This window comes from Triticum dicoccoides, chromosome 5A (genome assembly GCF_002162155.2).
Source record: "Triticum dicoccoides isolate Atlit2015 ecotype Zavitan chromosome 5A, WEW_v2.0, whole genome shotgun sequence".
Lineage (NCBI taxonomy): Eukaryota > Viridiplantae > Streptophyta > Magnoliopsida > Poales > Poaceae > Triticum > Triticum dicoccoides.
Window position 1 is genome coordinate 9453225 of NC_041388.1, and position 14544 is coordinate 9467768.

At 45.7% G+C, this 14544-nt stretch overlaps 1 protein-coding gene across 1 annotated transcript; it reads left to right on the forward strand.

Moving 5' to 3' along the window:
* The first annotated feature begins 5170 nt into the window (after window positions 1–5170).
* On the forward strand, window positions 5171–6842 carry LOC119299033 (E3 ubiquitin-protein ligase WAV3-like). The gene is made up of 2 exons (XM_037576345.1): window positions 5171–5219; window positions 5311–6842. The coding sequence occupies exons 1-2, from the start codon at window positions 5171–5173 to the stop codon at window positions 6840–6842; spliced, it is 1581 nt and encodes a 526-aa protein (XP_037432242.1).
* Window positions 6843–14544: the final 7702 nt, after the last annotated feature.

Sequence of the window (14544 nt, forward strand, 5' to 3'; positions counted from 1 at the left end):
CACCGAGCGGAGCTCGCCGCCATCGTCGCCGTACCCATGGCCACCGGCCACCCCTAGCCTCACCGACGCCCCAGGAAGCTCCGCCGGTCCTCCCTCGACCTCCTCGCCGTGTCACGCGACCAGAAGAGCCCCGGAACGCCACCCCCGACGTTTTCCCCTCGCCGGCCGCCGAGGATCTTCTCCGTCGATTCGGCCATTCCGGCGCGCCCCCGAGCCGGCTAACCATCCCTACGGCACCGCTGTGAGCTCCTGTGCTGATTCCCCCTCTTCCCGTGCCCCACCTCCCTCTCTAGCTAGCCCCACCACTTTGCCCGAGAATCTCTCGCCGCCGGCCATGGCATGGCCGTGGCCACAGCCACCCCAGCTCGTATCCGAGGCCACTGTCGTGCTCACCGTGATCTCAGGAGTCCGTAGAGGCCCTCAGCTGACCTCGCCGTGCCGTGTAACGTCGAACCCGAGCACGCCCGAGCTCCGGCCGCCGCTGCCGAGCTCGGGGCCGTCGTCTCCGGCCGCCATAGCCACTGCTGCTTGCACTGCTCGATGCGGACGAGCACGGGCAACGCGTAGATGCCCTCCGCCACGCTTTTGGTGGCCGGAGGAGCGATCCCGAAGCCCTCCGCCGCGCCTGTTGCCACCGGCGACGAGCCGCCGGCGGGTTAGGCCCCGCTGACCAGGGGTTTGACCCCCCTGGGTCGATGACAGGTGGGGCCAGCCCCCCTGCTAATTAGTTTAGTCTATTTTAACTAATTACCCCCTCTGCTGACACTGACATGCGGGCCCAGGCTCTAATTAAATTAGGTTAGTTAGTTAGTCACTGACGTGTGGACCCCACACGTCAGGTTTGACTCTGGGCGACCCAGTTGACCTGCTGACGTCATGATGATGTCAGGCTGACGCAATAAGTATTTCTGGATTTAAAAATAATCAGAAAATTCCAGAAAATTGTATAAACTTCTAAAAATCATAGAAATTCAACCGTAACTCCAAATTAAATAATTTATATATGAAAAATCATCAGAAAAATTCAAGGAATCCATCTGTACCATTTTCATGCATGTTAGAACAACTTATAGCTGCTATTTAGCACAAATCAATTAAATGGCATTTAAATAATCACATATGGAGTTTGAATTTGAATCTTGTATTCAAACCAACTTCATTTAATCTGTTGCTAGTTGCATTAGCCCAAAACACATTCATATTGCCATGTCATGAGCATGCATCATATTGTGCATTGCATTGATCATGTTCCTTTCTGTGTTGCCGGTATTTGTCCCCTCTCGATAGACGTGATACCGATGATGTGATCGTTGACACTGATGAAGACTCAATGTTATCTTCAGAAGTGTCAGGCAAGCAAAACCCCCTTGTTCATTCCGATACAATCCTACTCTCCCGCTCCTGCTCTCTTTTAATGCATTAGGACAACACCGATTCATCTGTTACTTGCTACGGTAGCTGAACCCCTTTATCCTTTGCATGACCTGTCATTCCACAGTAAATAGATGAAACCCACTAGTATGAGTAGGAATTGTTTGAGCCCTGTTGTGCCTACTCATTCATGCTTGTTTGTCATGCCTGCTACTGCTTAGAGTTGAGTCAGGTCTGATTCATCGGGGATGGATCAGAGGCGTGTGAACATGTCCTACCGTGTGTGAGCTAAGTGTGTGAACACGATTTGGTAAAGGTAGCGGTGAGAGGCCATGTAGGAGTACATGGTGGGTTGTCTCATTGCAGCCGTCCTCAGGAACTGAGTTCTGTGTTTGTGATCCATGATTCAGCTACTACCATACATTGGGCCCTGAAATATGACCCCGCTCGACTTCTTATTCACCCTAGTCCTCTGTCCAGGAGTTGCAAGTAGTTTCTGGTGTTTGTAGCTTACTGGAGGCCGTGGACAGCACTGACCGTAGGGGTGGGCTGTGATGCGGTAGGTACGTGGCACGGTGTACCGGATGCCCGTTTGGTATCTCGGGAACCCTGTTCACATCGTTTGGGGCTGTGAGCGAAACTCCGGCCGGATCTCCTCATGGATGGAACCCGAATAGGCGATAAACCTGGACTAGAGACTTGAGTGTTTAGGTAGGTCGTGGTCTACACCCACGTCGGCTTTCGTTTGAAGTCTGCCGAGCACATGTCGTGTGCAGACGCTAAGTGGTGGAAACATGTATGAAGAAGTACACCCCTGCAGGGTTAACATCATCTATTCGAATAGCCGTGTCCGCGGAAAAGGACTTCTGGGTTGCTTATATCAGTTCATAGACAAGTGAAAGTGGATACTTTAAAATGCGCAAGATAAGCGTGAGTGCTATGGATGACGTTCTCGTAGGGAGACGGGAGCGGATCCATAGTGGTGTATTGATATGGTGAATATGTGGACTCGTGTGCGCCACCTCAAAAGAGTCGCTTGCAGTCGTAGTTTAGGATAGCCACCGAGTCAAAGCTGGCTTGCTGCAGTTAAACCCCACCATCCCCTTTGTTGAAAATGATGCATACATAGTTAGTTCTGATGTAAGTCTTGCTGGGTACATTTGTACTCACGTTTGCCTATTTTATGTTTTGCAGAGAGACTTCAGTCTCACTAGTAGTTCCACGTGGACTTCGACGTTTAGCTTGTTACCTCAGCTACGATCTTGTGCCCTCGGCAGGATCTGATAGATAGTCAGGCTTTTCAGCCTTTTTCATTTATAGATGTCTGTACCCAGACATGATAGCTTCCGCTTGTGCTTTGACTTGTATGCTCTGAGTGTTGGGTCATGAGACCCCTGTTTGTAATATCTCGCTCCTCGGAGCCTATTGAATAGACTACTTGAGTCGTAGAGTCATTTTGTGATGCCATGTTGTATTGCACATATCGAGCATATTGTGTGTATGTTATTGAAATGCTTGGTATGTGTGGGATCTGACTACCTAGTTGTTTATCTTTAGTAGCCTCTCTTACCGGGAAATGTCTCCTAGTGTTACCGCTGAGCCATGGTAGCTTGCTACTGCTCTGGAACACTTAGGCTGGCCGGCATGTGTCCTTCTTCGTTCCTGTGTCTGTCCCTTCGGGGAAATGTCACGCATTGAGTACCGGAGTCCTGCTAGCCCAGTGCTACAGCCCGGACCCACTTGCTGATGACCGACACGTTCGATGCTGGGTCATGGATGCCTGTCCCTATAAGTCTGTACCACTTTGGGTTTACGACTAGCCATGTCAGCCCGGGCTCTTTATCATATGGATGCTAGCGACACTATCATATACGTGAGCCAAAATGCGCAAACGGTCCCGGGCAAAGGTAAGGCGACACCGTGGGGATACCGTGCGTGAGGCCGCAAAGTGATATGAGGTGTTACCGGCTAGATCGATGTGACATTGAGTCGGGGTCCTGACAAAAATGTTAAAAATACAAATAATATATCAAAAAATTCAGAAAAATAAAACTAATTCAATTCAAAATGTTAAAAATACAAATAATATATCAAAAAATTCAGAAAAATAAAACTAATTCAATTCATCAAACACCTTATGTGCATAAGAGGAACCAAAAGCAAACCTACACCCACTTGTGAAGAGAATGGCTCCAAATGGCTAAGTGTTGGCTGCTGGATGGGTATATATAGGGGAGGGGCTTTAGTTGCGGTTGGCCTGGCAAACCGTGACTAAAGGTGCCCGAAGGCCTTTAGTCGCGGTTGTCCTGGCCAACCGCGACTAAAGACCCTCACGTGCGCCAGCTGGCCACCGAGCGCCCTGGGCCCAGGCCTTTGGTCGCGGTTCACCTCCAGAACCGCGACTAAAGGTCCCATTAGTCGCGGTTCCTACAGCTTCGCGACTTATGGGGCTGGACGGAAGCCTGTTTTTCCACCAGTGTTCGTTTATTATAGTATATAAGAACTACTTTAAACTTTTATAGTTGCTGTGAAACATGTTATATTGTTTTAGTTGCTGCTGTAAAAATTTGATCGAACCCTTTCGTTTTCAAAATTCTTTGGAAAAAATCAAAAGTGCAAACCACCAGAATTCAAACTTTATGACTATTTCAACTGATAGTTATTTTAAAAATTAGGAAATTCAAAGAATTTTGAAGTAAAATACTATTGGTAGTTTAAACTTTCAACCTTTTAGAAACATAAAAAAAAAATCATAGGAGAGAGAAAGCAAAGAGATGTGATACCATGGGCCCATTGTCTACATGTGACAGTACATAGTATCTCGTTTTTTCTTTTTGCGGGGTAACTATCTCGTTAGTTGTTGGAGAAATGATATTCCTACCATGCACGTGGTACATCATGCATGCATTCACTCTCAGTCGTTGCTTTGAGATTCGTGTCATACTTACCTATTTTTGGGGAAGTTTGTCTCATTTAAGAGTATTGCATAATGTTTTGTTAGGCTTATTTATCTTGTTTCAAAGTGTATCATAACATTTTGTTGTCTGCCATCAAATCCGTACCGAAACCAACAAATTCAAAAAGAAGTAAAAATCTGCTAAACTTCTACCAATGCAATCTTCCTTCCTTCAGTGTGCTGGAAAATTTCGAGAAAATTTTCTTCACCATTTGGATATTAATTGGGACAAGTTTAGTAATTTTCAGTCCAATTCGAAGATTCATTTTAAACAGAAACAATTGAAGTAATTCAGTCTACCTACCCTGAATATTCTATGAAAGGTTGTGCAAATTTGGCCTGCCATTTCAAAGTTTGGACCTAAAGTACGTTTGGCCAACGGTTGCAAGAATGCGCAAACCTTCTTTCCTTCTTACAGGAACCCAAACTTCAAATCTTCCAGCAAAATTTCTCCGGAATGAGGGTAATTCAATTACTAGATTTAGATTTTTTATAATATTGAGTTGTTCTTCAATTTTTTCCAATAAAAATAAAACTTTCAAATAAATTTTGAAGAACTCGGTGAGCCAGCTCGGCTTGAGCCTGCTGCTCATCAAGCCGAAAATGAGCTGAGCCACTACGATAGCCAATGCCGGTCATGTGGGTCATGTCTGCCAGATTGAATAAAATGAAATGGATGAAGAAGCTGTCTACTAATAGTACACATAGATATCTTGGTGTTGGGTGTGTATATATAGGGAGGTATCCCTGCCTATCTATCACACACACAGACATACAGAAGCTGCTCTCTCTGTCTGTCTCAATCTACTTCCTCTACTCGATCGACCGACCTTAGCGAGCACCATGGCGCTGTTCCATGACGACGACAAGCCTTCTTCTCCGAATAATGCAGGTACAGCTAGCTAGCTTAATCTGAGAGATCCCAATGTAACTAATTCACCAAGGGAATGTGGTTGTTAATGGAGGATTATATGCATGTGCAGGTTCGAGCAAAGATGGGCTGGTGACCATGGCATTTCCGGCGTTCAGCAGGAAAGATGTGGGGCTGACCAAGGACGCGGTGACGGCGGTGGTGGAGATCAAGGCGACATCCTCCGCCGCCATGAGGGAGGGGCTGGACCTGGTGGCGGTGCTCGACGTTAGTGGCAGCATGAGCGGGGACAAGATCGAGAGCGTGAAGAAGGCCCTTCAGTTCGTCATCATGAAGCTCACCCCCATGGACCGCCTCTCCATCGTCACCTTCGACAGCTCCGCCCGCAGGCTCAACCCGCTGCGCTCCATGACGCAGGCTGCCCAGACCGACCTCAAGGCCATCGTCAACGGCCTAGCGGCCGGCGGCGGCACCGACATAAAGGCCGGCCTTGACCTGGGGCTGGCCGTCCTCGGCGGCCGCGTCCACACCGAATCTCGCACCCCCAACATCTTCCTCATGTCCGACGGGCAGACCTCCGGTGACCCCAGGCAAGTGAACCCCGGCGACGTGGCCGTATACACCTTTGGCTTCGGCGCTGGCACGGACCACAAGCTGCTGAGCGACCTGGCCAAGAAGTCTACCGGCGGGACGTACAGCGCGGTGCCCGACGGGACCAACCTCAGCGCGCCCTTCTCGCAGCTGCTCGGCGGCCTGCTGACGGTGGTGGCGCAGGACGTGCAGCTCACGCTCGAGCCCAACAACGCCGACGGCGACCTGGACAAGATGACCGTGGCCCCCGGCACCGACTACACCACGACCACCGACGCCAAGAGCGGCCTCATCACCATCAAGTTCGGCACCCTCTTCAGCGGAGAAGCGCGCAAGGTGGCCGTCAACTTCACGCTCAGGGACAGCGACGAGACCGAGGAGTACGACGCCACCTTGGCCGAGGCGCGGCACAGCTACGCCGGCCAGAAGACGCGCCAGCCTTCGGAGAACATCCTGATCGTGCGCACGCCCAACCCAAGCCCTGCCGACCCCTCCAGTGCGGGCGCCTCCCAGCGCTCGGTGCAGGCCGAGGAGCTGCGCCGGCTGCACGCCAACACGATCGGCACGGCGAGCCTCCTGGCGGACGCCGAGAAGCTGGCGGAGGCGCGGGAAAAGATCATGGACGCGCAGAACGCGGTGGAGGACATCATGTTGGATGACGGCGAGAGGATGATTAACGCGCTACGCTCTGAGCTGCTGCAGCTGCTCACTTTCATGGAGTCGCAGGCGCTCTACAACGAGCGGGGCCACCCCTACGCGCTCGCCACCATTGCGTCGCACGGCCGTCAGCGCACCGCCGGGAGGGGCGACGAGGGGGAGGTCATCTCCCTCTACGTCACGCCGCGCATGATCGCCTACCTGGAGCAGGCCAAGAGGTTTGAGGAGAACCCGGAGGAGCCGGTGCCCACCGCCGACGACGACGTCGAGGAGGAGATAAAAAACGATCCATTTGGCACCATCGCCGCCCCGCTCGCCCTCTACCTCGACGCCGCCATACAGGCGCTGCAGTCCATCAAGAAGGTGCTCGCCGACGCCAGCCAGCGCAAGCGCTAGCTCAACCGCGCCCTCGATGGTGCAACACTTTATCATATATCTATCCTCGCATCGCATTGCATGTGTTTGTACGTTGGCTTGCATGTAATTTTCCGTTTATCTCTTCCCTGTAATATTGTAATCCATGTACCCCGTTTGCTTCAATCAATTAAATAAAGAGCATGTAATTGCTCGAGTTTGATACTTTGACGCTTCTCACGCATCCTCTATCCTCTATTCTTAAACTAGACCTTAAAGTCGCGTGTAGCCGTGCCCGTCCATCGTAATAAGGAAATATACTAATACTTGACACTAATTAAGGTGGTTTAAATATCAGAGATATTTTATATTAATCAGGTGGCTTTACATTGTAAGAATGAATGCATGTATACACACAATGCTAAATTTGAACAGTTCAATGGGGAGCATAGTATGCGCGTGCACATGCCAACTGCAAAGTAGCTAGTGTGGCAAGACTATGGAAATATAGGTTGTTTAGTCTAGACATCTAAGGACATGATCCTTATCACATACTGTATCATCACTGACATTTTTGGGGAGGGAATAGTTACAAGATGATGCCAAATCGTTGGGTGGTGCTGGAAATATAGAGGCTACACCACAATAATAGTTGAGTACTTGAACTATCACACATGTTAGCAAGAAATAAGAATCAAAGAAACTTATTTGCAGAACTGGGCTAGCTTGCCAAACTCACAATGCATTTCTGAACCATTGATATCAATAATCTTAAATAGGTAGTACTCTATGGCTACATCGGAATATGTTGAACCTATAATTTAGAGAACTTTTTAAAACATGCCTGATGAGCACCAATCTTGGGCAGTCACGGACCAATTACATGGGAAAGGCGGATCCGCGGATGGATAAATCACCATACAGAAAGACGGCAAGAGCCTTCGTGCATGATATAATCACAACATTAGAAGGGTTAAAAGATTTCCTTAATTAGAGAGAATTTGCACAGAAAATTTACCAGAAAATTTCTTGTCTCGTCCAACCTGCCTGTCGTAGAGGAGCATGGGCTTATTAGTGCCACACTCCCGTCCTGGGTCAGCGTGGACGTGGTAGGGGCGTTGCACAGGCCGGTAACAAGGGCGGCATCCCGAGCATCACCGGCGACCAGTAAGTTTAAAGAGAAGAGGCCCCATAATGAGTGCCGCTTGCCGTTGCGATCCCTAGACGTCGGCGGCGGAGGTAGGGTGTCACCGCCGACGGGATGGACGATTCTTAGGTCGCCGCTAGTCGTAAGGCATGATCCCCTCACAGCCACGAGGCAGATCCTCCGCCAGCCGAGCGGCGCTGGGCAAGCTGCCGCATTAAGGAGGGTGGGAGCTGGACTGGGAGATCGGAGATAGGGATGGATGGAGAATTGCACGGGGCGGGGGCAAGATTTCTGTCGGTCGGTTTACGTGGGCTTTTGGGCTGATTGGTCCAATGAACGGGATGATCCCTGAGTCAGGCTGCGGAGCAGCGGCCCGATTGCGTGGGTCTAGTTGGTCGCGACGCGGTTAAAACGCACTGGACAAGGTCTCGGCGGGACGAAGTGACGATCTGGACAAGTTCAAAAAACAAAGCGATGATCTGGACGGTTCCTGTGCTAGATCGATCTAAAGTAGCTAGCTTTGTTTACCGTTTTGTAAGAGTTGCAACCCACTATCTATTTTTCCTCTTCATGCAACTATGCCACATCGTCAAATCATGCGTGTGGTCATAAGTTAAACTTTGTGCTCTAATCTATTCATGCAACCATGTCACCTCATCAATCATGCATGGATTTGTATCACTATTTTTTGCGGGCAGCATAAACTATCATGTCACACATTTTTCTTGCTTGACCTATATATATTTGTACGTTAGATGCTTGAAGCAAATATATGTAGGTCACATTACACATTTTTGTTGAAAATGGCACACCGTTTGACTTCAATCCAATAGATTTCTCTTTTTATATAACATTTTGTGACATGCTTCATATACTTTATAGTTTTCAAAATACATCCCAAGAGCATTCCTAAATTTTTTTGTGCAATTGTTGTAGGCTTTTAACATCTATTTATGCATCTGATTTACCAAGATTCTCGCAGCAATGCGCGGGGCATCAGCTAGTATTACATGCACACGCATCTAATTAGACTAACTCTACAAAATGCAACCCCCCAAAAAATTCTACAAAATGGAGTATTTAACTAAAAAATTATTTGTTACCAAAGTAAAAAAATATATAAGTCATAAAATTGTTTATGTGGTTAAAAATCTGTTCATGTAATTAAGAAAATTGTTCGCACTCTAACATTCATGCAATTAAAGAAAATTGTAATTGTTATTAAATGTTTGTGTATTTTTTTAAAAAAAATTGTCAATTTCTTTAAAAAGTTCTTCTGATTATTACAATATATACGCATGTTTCAATAAAAATAAATTGTAATTTTAATAAATATTACAATGTTCATGTTATTTTTTTAAATGCGCACTTTTGGAAAAAACAATATGCATTTAATATTTTTGGGTGCACTAAGAAGTGTTCACACATTTTTAAAAATGTTCATGTAATTTTAAAACATAACATTTTTTTAAACTGAAAATGGGAAAACAAAAGAGGAACATAAAAAGGGAAAACCCAAAAAGCAAATTAACAGGAAAAAAGTGAGAACCAAGAAAACACTAAGAGGAGATAATTGTTTTTTCCGAAAAAACTGGTCGAAAAATCGGAGACAACTGTCCCCGTAAAAACACAAATAAAACTGCGTACCCTTTTTAAAACCCATCCAGGCCCTGGCTATTCGGTCGTCCTACATCAAGGTGCATGGCGACCCCCGTGAGCACGCCATATTGCTCGTCACGAGCGATATGTAGTCCTTGTGGCCTATGTACTACTGCATATGGTTGGGAGCGAGCCATCGTCGATGGGATATGGCATGCCAAGTTTTTTGGAGCATACTGTTGTTAGAATTCACACGATATATTAAAAAACAGAGTTAGAAATGAGCAAAGGTGGTGAGCCAAACTACACATGGTGACTAGGGATTTAGTGATGACGGAGCGCGCACGGCTGTGAACTACTTCGTTACATTCTCTCCTCTCATAGTAGAAATCCGCCACGGTGAAAGCTGCAGATCAACCCTTCACTTTCCTTAAAATATGGCAATACACTGCAAGCGCATGGACCATCGTAGTACATTTCAATGGAAATGTTGCCCCAATATTTTTTGAACCAATGGAACAAATTAAGGCTGAGCATTTCCCCTTTCCAGCCGTCAAATTGTCACGAATAATAGCCATGTTTGCACACAAGTCATCACTTGGAAATAACTTACTAACTATCGCCTTCTATGAGACATCGGCAATGCCAGTAAGATAAACTAAAATAACAAAATAAATTTAAAATAGGAATTAAAGGCACGACCCAAATACTAAACAAAACGACGAGTAATAAATGGATCTAGGCTATTGTCTGTCTAAACATGCAGTGGTCTACTATGTAAAGCAAGCTAGAGGGAGAAGACAAATCTAGACATGACAAGTGCACATCTCCCTCACACCAATACGACCGCGCACCTAACATCTCGTCAGCATATCATGATAACTAAGAGGCACAATAGTAGTTCGCTACAGACTCAAAAAAAAAAATAGCATCCAGTGATACAATTATTTTCTTGGACCAATTTCATGGCGTGATATTGGAAAGGATGTTTCTTTTAGAAAAACGGAGATCCCTCCCTGGTTCAGTAAAAATGATACCCTGTCTGGCAATCAAAATACAGAATGAATATAGTCTCAATTCTCAAACAGTAAAGGAAGATACAAACATGGTACTAGCAACATGCCATAAGCAAACAACAAAGCCAACACTTTACAAACAACTATTTTCTACAGAGACTTTTGCATGACTAATATTGCCATGTTTTCTGCTTTGCTGCAAGCCTTGGCCTACTGCATATGCACATGGATGTTTGTTCTAGGTGGTTTATTGCAACCAGTGGCACTTTGTTGTATACAGAAGATTTTTTGTTGCAGGATGTATTTAAAATGCTGCGGTGCTTTTGCATTGATTTTATAGTACGTACAAAAAAAATATAGTGATGATGTTGCAAAATGGTGTACAAAATATTACATTCATTTTTTCAAGTTGTAAGCTTTGAATTTGAGTCGCATCTGGAAGTGCGGAAGGTGGCCGATAAGCCACTGACTCCGTGCGACTGAAACATGTCTGTGCCTTTTTTTTTTGACAATAAAACAGTAAGGCAAAAGCCCTACTGTGTGTCATTTTCATTATAAGGAATAAAAAGTGCAGGTTACAATGGTTGTTGGGGGAGCAACCAGAGTTGTAGAGTCTACCTAAATGAAAAGGTAGAAATTAAAATAATTATTCAGATGTTATCTATCCAGGATGACATGCCATCCTTGAGGCTGAGCTTGGCTCTCAACATGGTGAGCTTGAAAGTTGTGATGAAATCAAATCTACATGAGGCTATAGAACATGGTATATCCTCAAAGATCAATCCATTTCTCTGGTTCCATATACTCCAGCATCCCACAATCATTATTTCCATGAAGAATGGCAGTTTATATCTCAGGTTGGCATCAATAATCATGTCATGAATGCTCATGTCAGTGTTCCATTCAATACCAATATTCCACCAAAAATTCTGGCTGAAAGTGCATGAAAATAATAAATGAGTTCTGTCCTCCATCCCTTAACCTGAAAACTGATACCACTTGATAGTTATCATCTCATCTCATCTCATGTCTGTGTCCCTACGAAGGACGAAGCCCAAGTGAAATTTTTGTAGCGTAAAGAAAATCTCTAAGGTATTTCCCGTTCTTTTTCTTCGAGTCACAAATTTTGCGTCAGAGATGATTGTACGGTAATACTGAAAGAGCAATCAGAAATTTGAATCATAGTCTCGAGTAAGAGTAAGTTATTTTTGTCTGAGATTATGGATATGTTGTACTCGAGATAACAATAACTAAGACTCCAAATAGGACTGACCGAACGATCGGTCTTTAATTCTTTAGTTGTACAAATTCCAACTCGTTGTCTCACATCACATGCACGTAGCGCGATACGTAACCTTAAGCTGATCCAAATAAAACAGAAGACAAAAGATAATGTACACATTATACATAGTTGGTTTGTCATATCGAATGTCACATCTTCATAGAAGTGCATCTTCCATGTCGACGTATGAACTGTTTATTTTCTGGAGCAGCAAGTTAAGCAATACCTTTAATATAATCGAAAACTTCAATCACATGAACTAGAACAGTCACTTAAAATTATGAGCTATTTTTTACTATTTAAATTTCACGAACCTAACATATCTCGGCTTACTTGTTTGGTTCTTGTACAAGTAACCTGGTCAACAATATTTCGTGACAGGTCAGTGACCTGGTGGGCCGCCCAGTCGTTTGGGGAGGGTTTGGGGTGCCCGGTTGTAGATGCTCTTAGGCCTTGTACAATGGGAGGTGCTTAGAGAAATAAACCAGGTTTTTTTAAGCACTGGTGCTTATTTGTACAGGGTAGACGCTTAACTAAGCGTCTTTCCTGTAGAAATAAGCACCGGTGCTTCAGAAAAATTCGGTTTATTTTCCTAAGCACCTCTCATTGTACAAGGCCTTACTCTTTTTACTCTCATAATTCTCTCTCCATCGGTTTTATAAGTCTCTAAATTCTCATGCCCACTCAAATTAAAAACTGTCTGATAATACCCAAGATATAGAAGTTTGGTTAGCTGTAATGCATCATTCAGTTTGCATACCTCACATGCATGCGTCAGCACGCTCAACTGCATGCACGTCAGATGACTGCAACTATTTATTACGAATGTACATATATATAGTATATCATAGGGTTTTCTCTAAACTTATCTTCCTCCAGAAATCTCCTCGCTGAGTTCCTTGTTTCCCAGGGTTCTTTGGGCAAAAGTCCATGGATAAGGGTTCCTTATTTCCCAGGCTTTGATAAGAGCGCGTTGACTGATAATGACAACCGTTTCAATATACCCTCTTCCGATTTGTATGGGCCGCATATTACTAGGTCATAAAGTTAATCAATTAATGAAATGTGAGTTATTATCACAAAATATACTCACTGAATTCATACTTAAAAGAAGTTTCTAATAGCATTTTGTTGTGGCATATAGCATGTACTTATTGATTAAATCGAAGATCTAAAAGTGCAAACCAATATGAATGTTGGGACTAAGTAGAGCATACTATGGGGTTGTATAGTTGCAGAGGTACGGGAAGATCAAAGCGTCCAATGAAACTACTTCCTCCATTTCTAAATATAAGTCTGTAGAGATTTTAATATGAACTATATATGGATGTATATAGACATAATTTAGTATATCAATTCACTCATTTTGCTTTATATGTAGTTCATATTGAAATATCTAAAAAGACTTATATTTAGGAACGGAGGGAGTACAACACAACATGTGCAGGTGAAATGATCCGATAATTCAAGTCTAAGCCTGGGCCCATCTGCACCCGGCAAATAGTAGTCCTGTAACGACCATGCTTAGAGCATCTTCAACATTGATCCATAAATTCGCTCTCGCATCCGTCCACGGACAGGGGGATCAGTCTATCGACAGTGATGCGAGAGGCAGTCATCCAACGCTAGTCTCATACATTTCAAACAAGACTTTACAAAACCGGAGGTATCAAACTTGGCAGGTTTCATAAAAGTTTGGACATAATTTAATAAAAGGTTGATTTCGACCGTTTAACTAAAAACTAGAGAGAGAGAGAGAGAGAAAAGGTAAACTCTATGGGCCTACCCGTTGTGCGGCCGTGGCGACGCGGGCTCGTCCTTGACGTGGCGTCGATCTTCACGTTGTGGTTGCGCGGAGGCGAGGCCGGCTCCTCCTTGACGCGGTGTCTAATCTGGACGTTGTTGCGGTTGTGTGGGAGAGGTGGGTTCCTCCTTGACCCGCCAAAGTGGGGACGTTGGCTCGCACTTGATGCGGGTAGCACGGTGGGGACGATGACTCCTCCTTGACTCGCACCAGCGACAATGGCGCCGGGCCCATCTGTTGGAGAGAATGTTTGTTCGTGATCTTGATCCGACGGACTAATTCTCCGTCCATCTGAGCCACCTCCGCGAGGAGGTGCGACCACTGCTAGCTGCGGCTGCTGGTCCTTCTCTTCGCCAGAGGAGATGACGACCATGGATGCCGAGGGGCCAAAGAGCAAGGGTGATGGCGCCAAGATTAGTCTGGTGATGAACTGCCACCGCCATCGCCTCCGCCTGCCGGCGTAGAGAACCATGACTTCGGCATCGCTGCTGGAGTTGGAAGGGCTTGGAGAGGAGGAGGATAGGACGAAGTGTGGATGTGCATCACCGGCACACGACTTAAAATCAAAGTTTTAAATAGCGCGCTAAGCATCTTAGCGCCGGCCCTCTTTCAAATGCTATAGCGTGCTATAGCGGAGCTATAGCGCGCTATTTAAAATGTTTGTTCATTTGTTTGGACCAAAGTCTCTTAGCGCAAGACCTTTTCTAAACGCTATAGCGTGCTATAGCGGAGCTATAGCGGGCTATTTGAAACTTTGCTTAAAATAGCCACGGCCAGGCCATGCGAAGGGCTGGTCAGCCCTCTTCAATGCGGCGCAGCGGCCGGAGTTGGTTTCTTGGGACGCGGCGTCTGCATTCAAGCGGTGACGCCTGAGAGGTCACGTCCATCAGCACAGT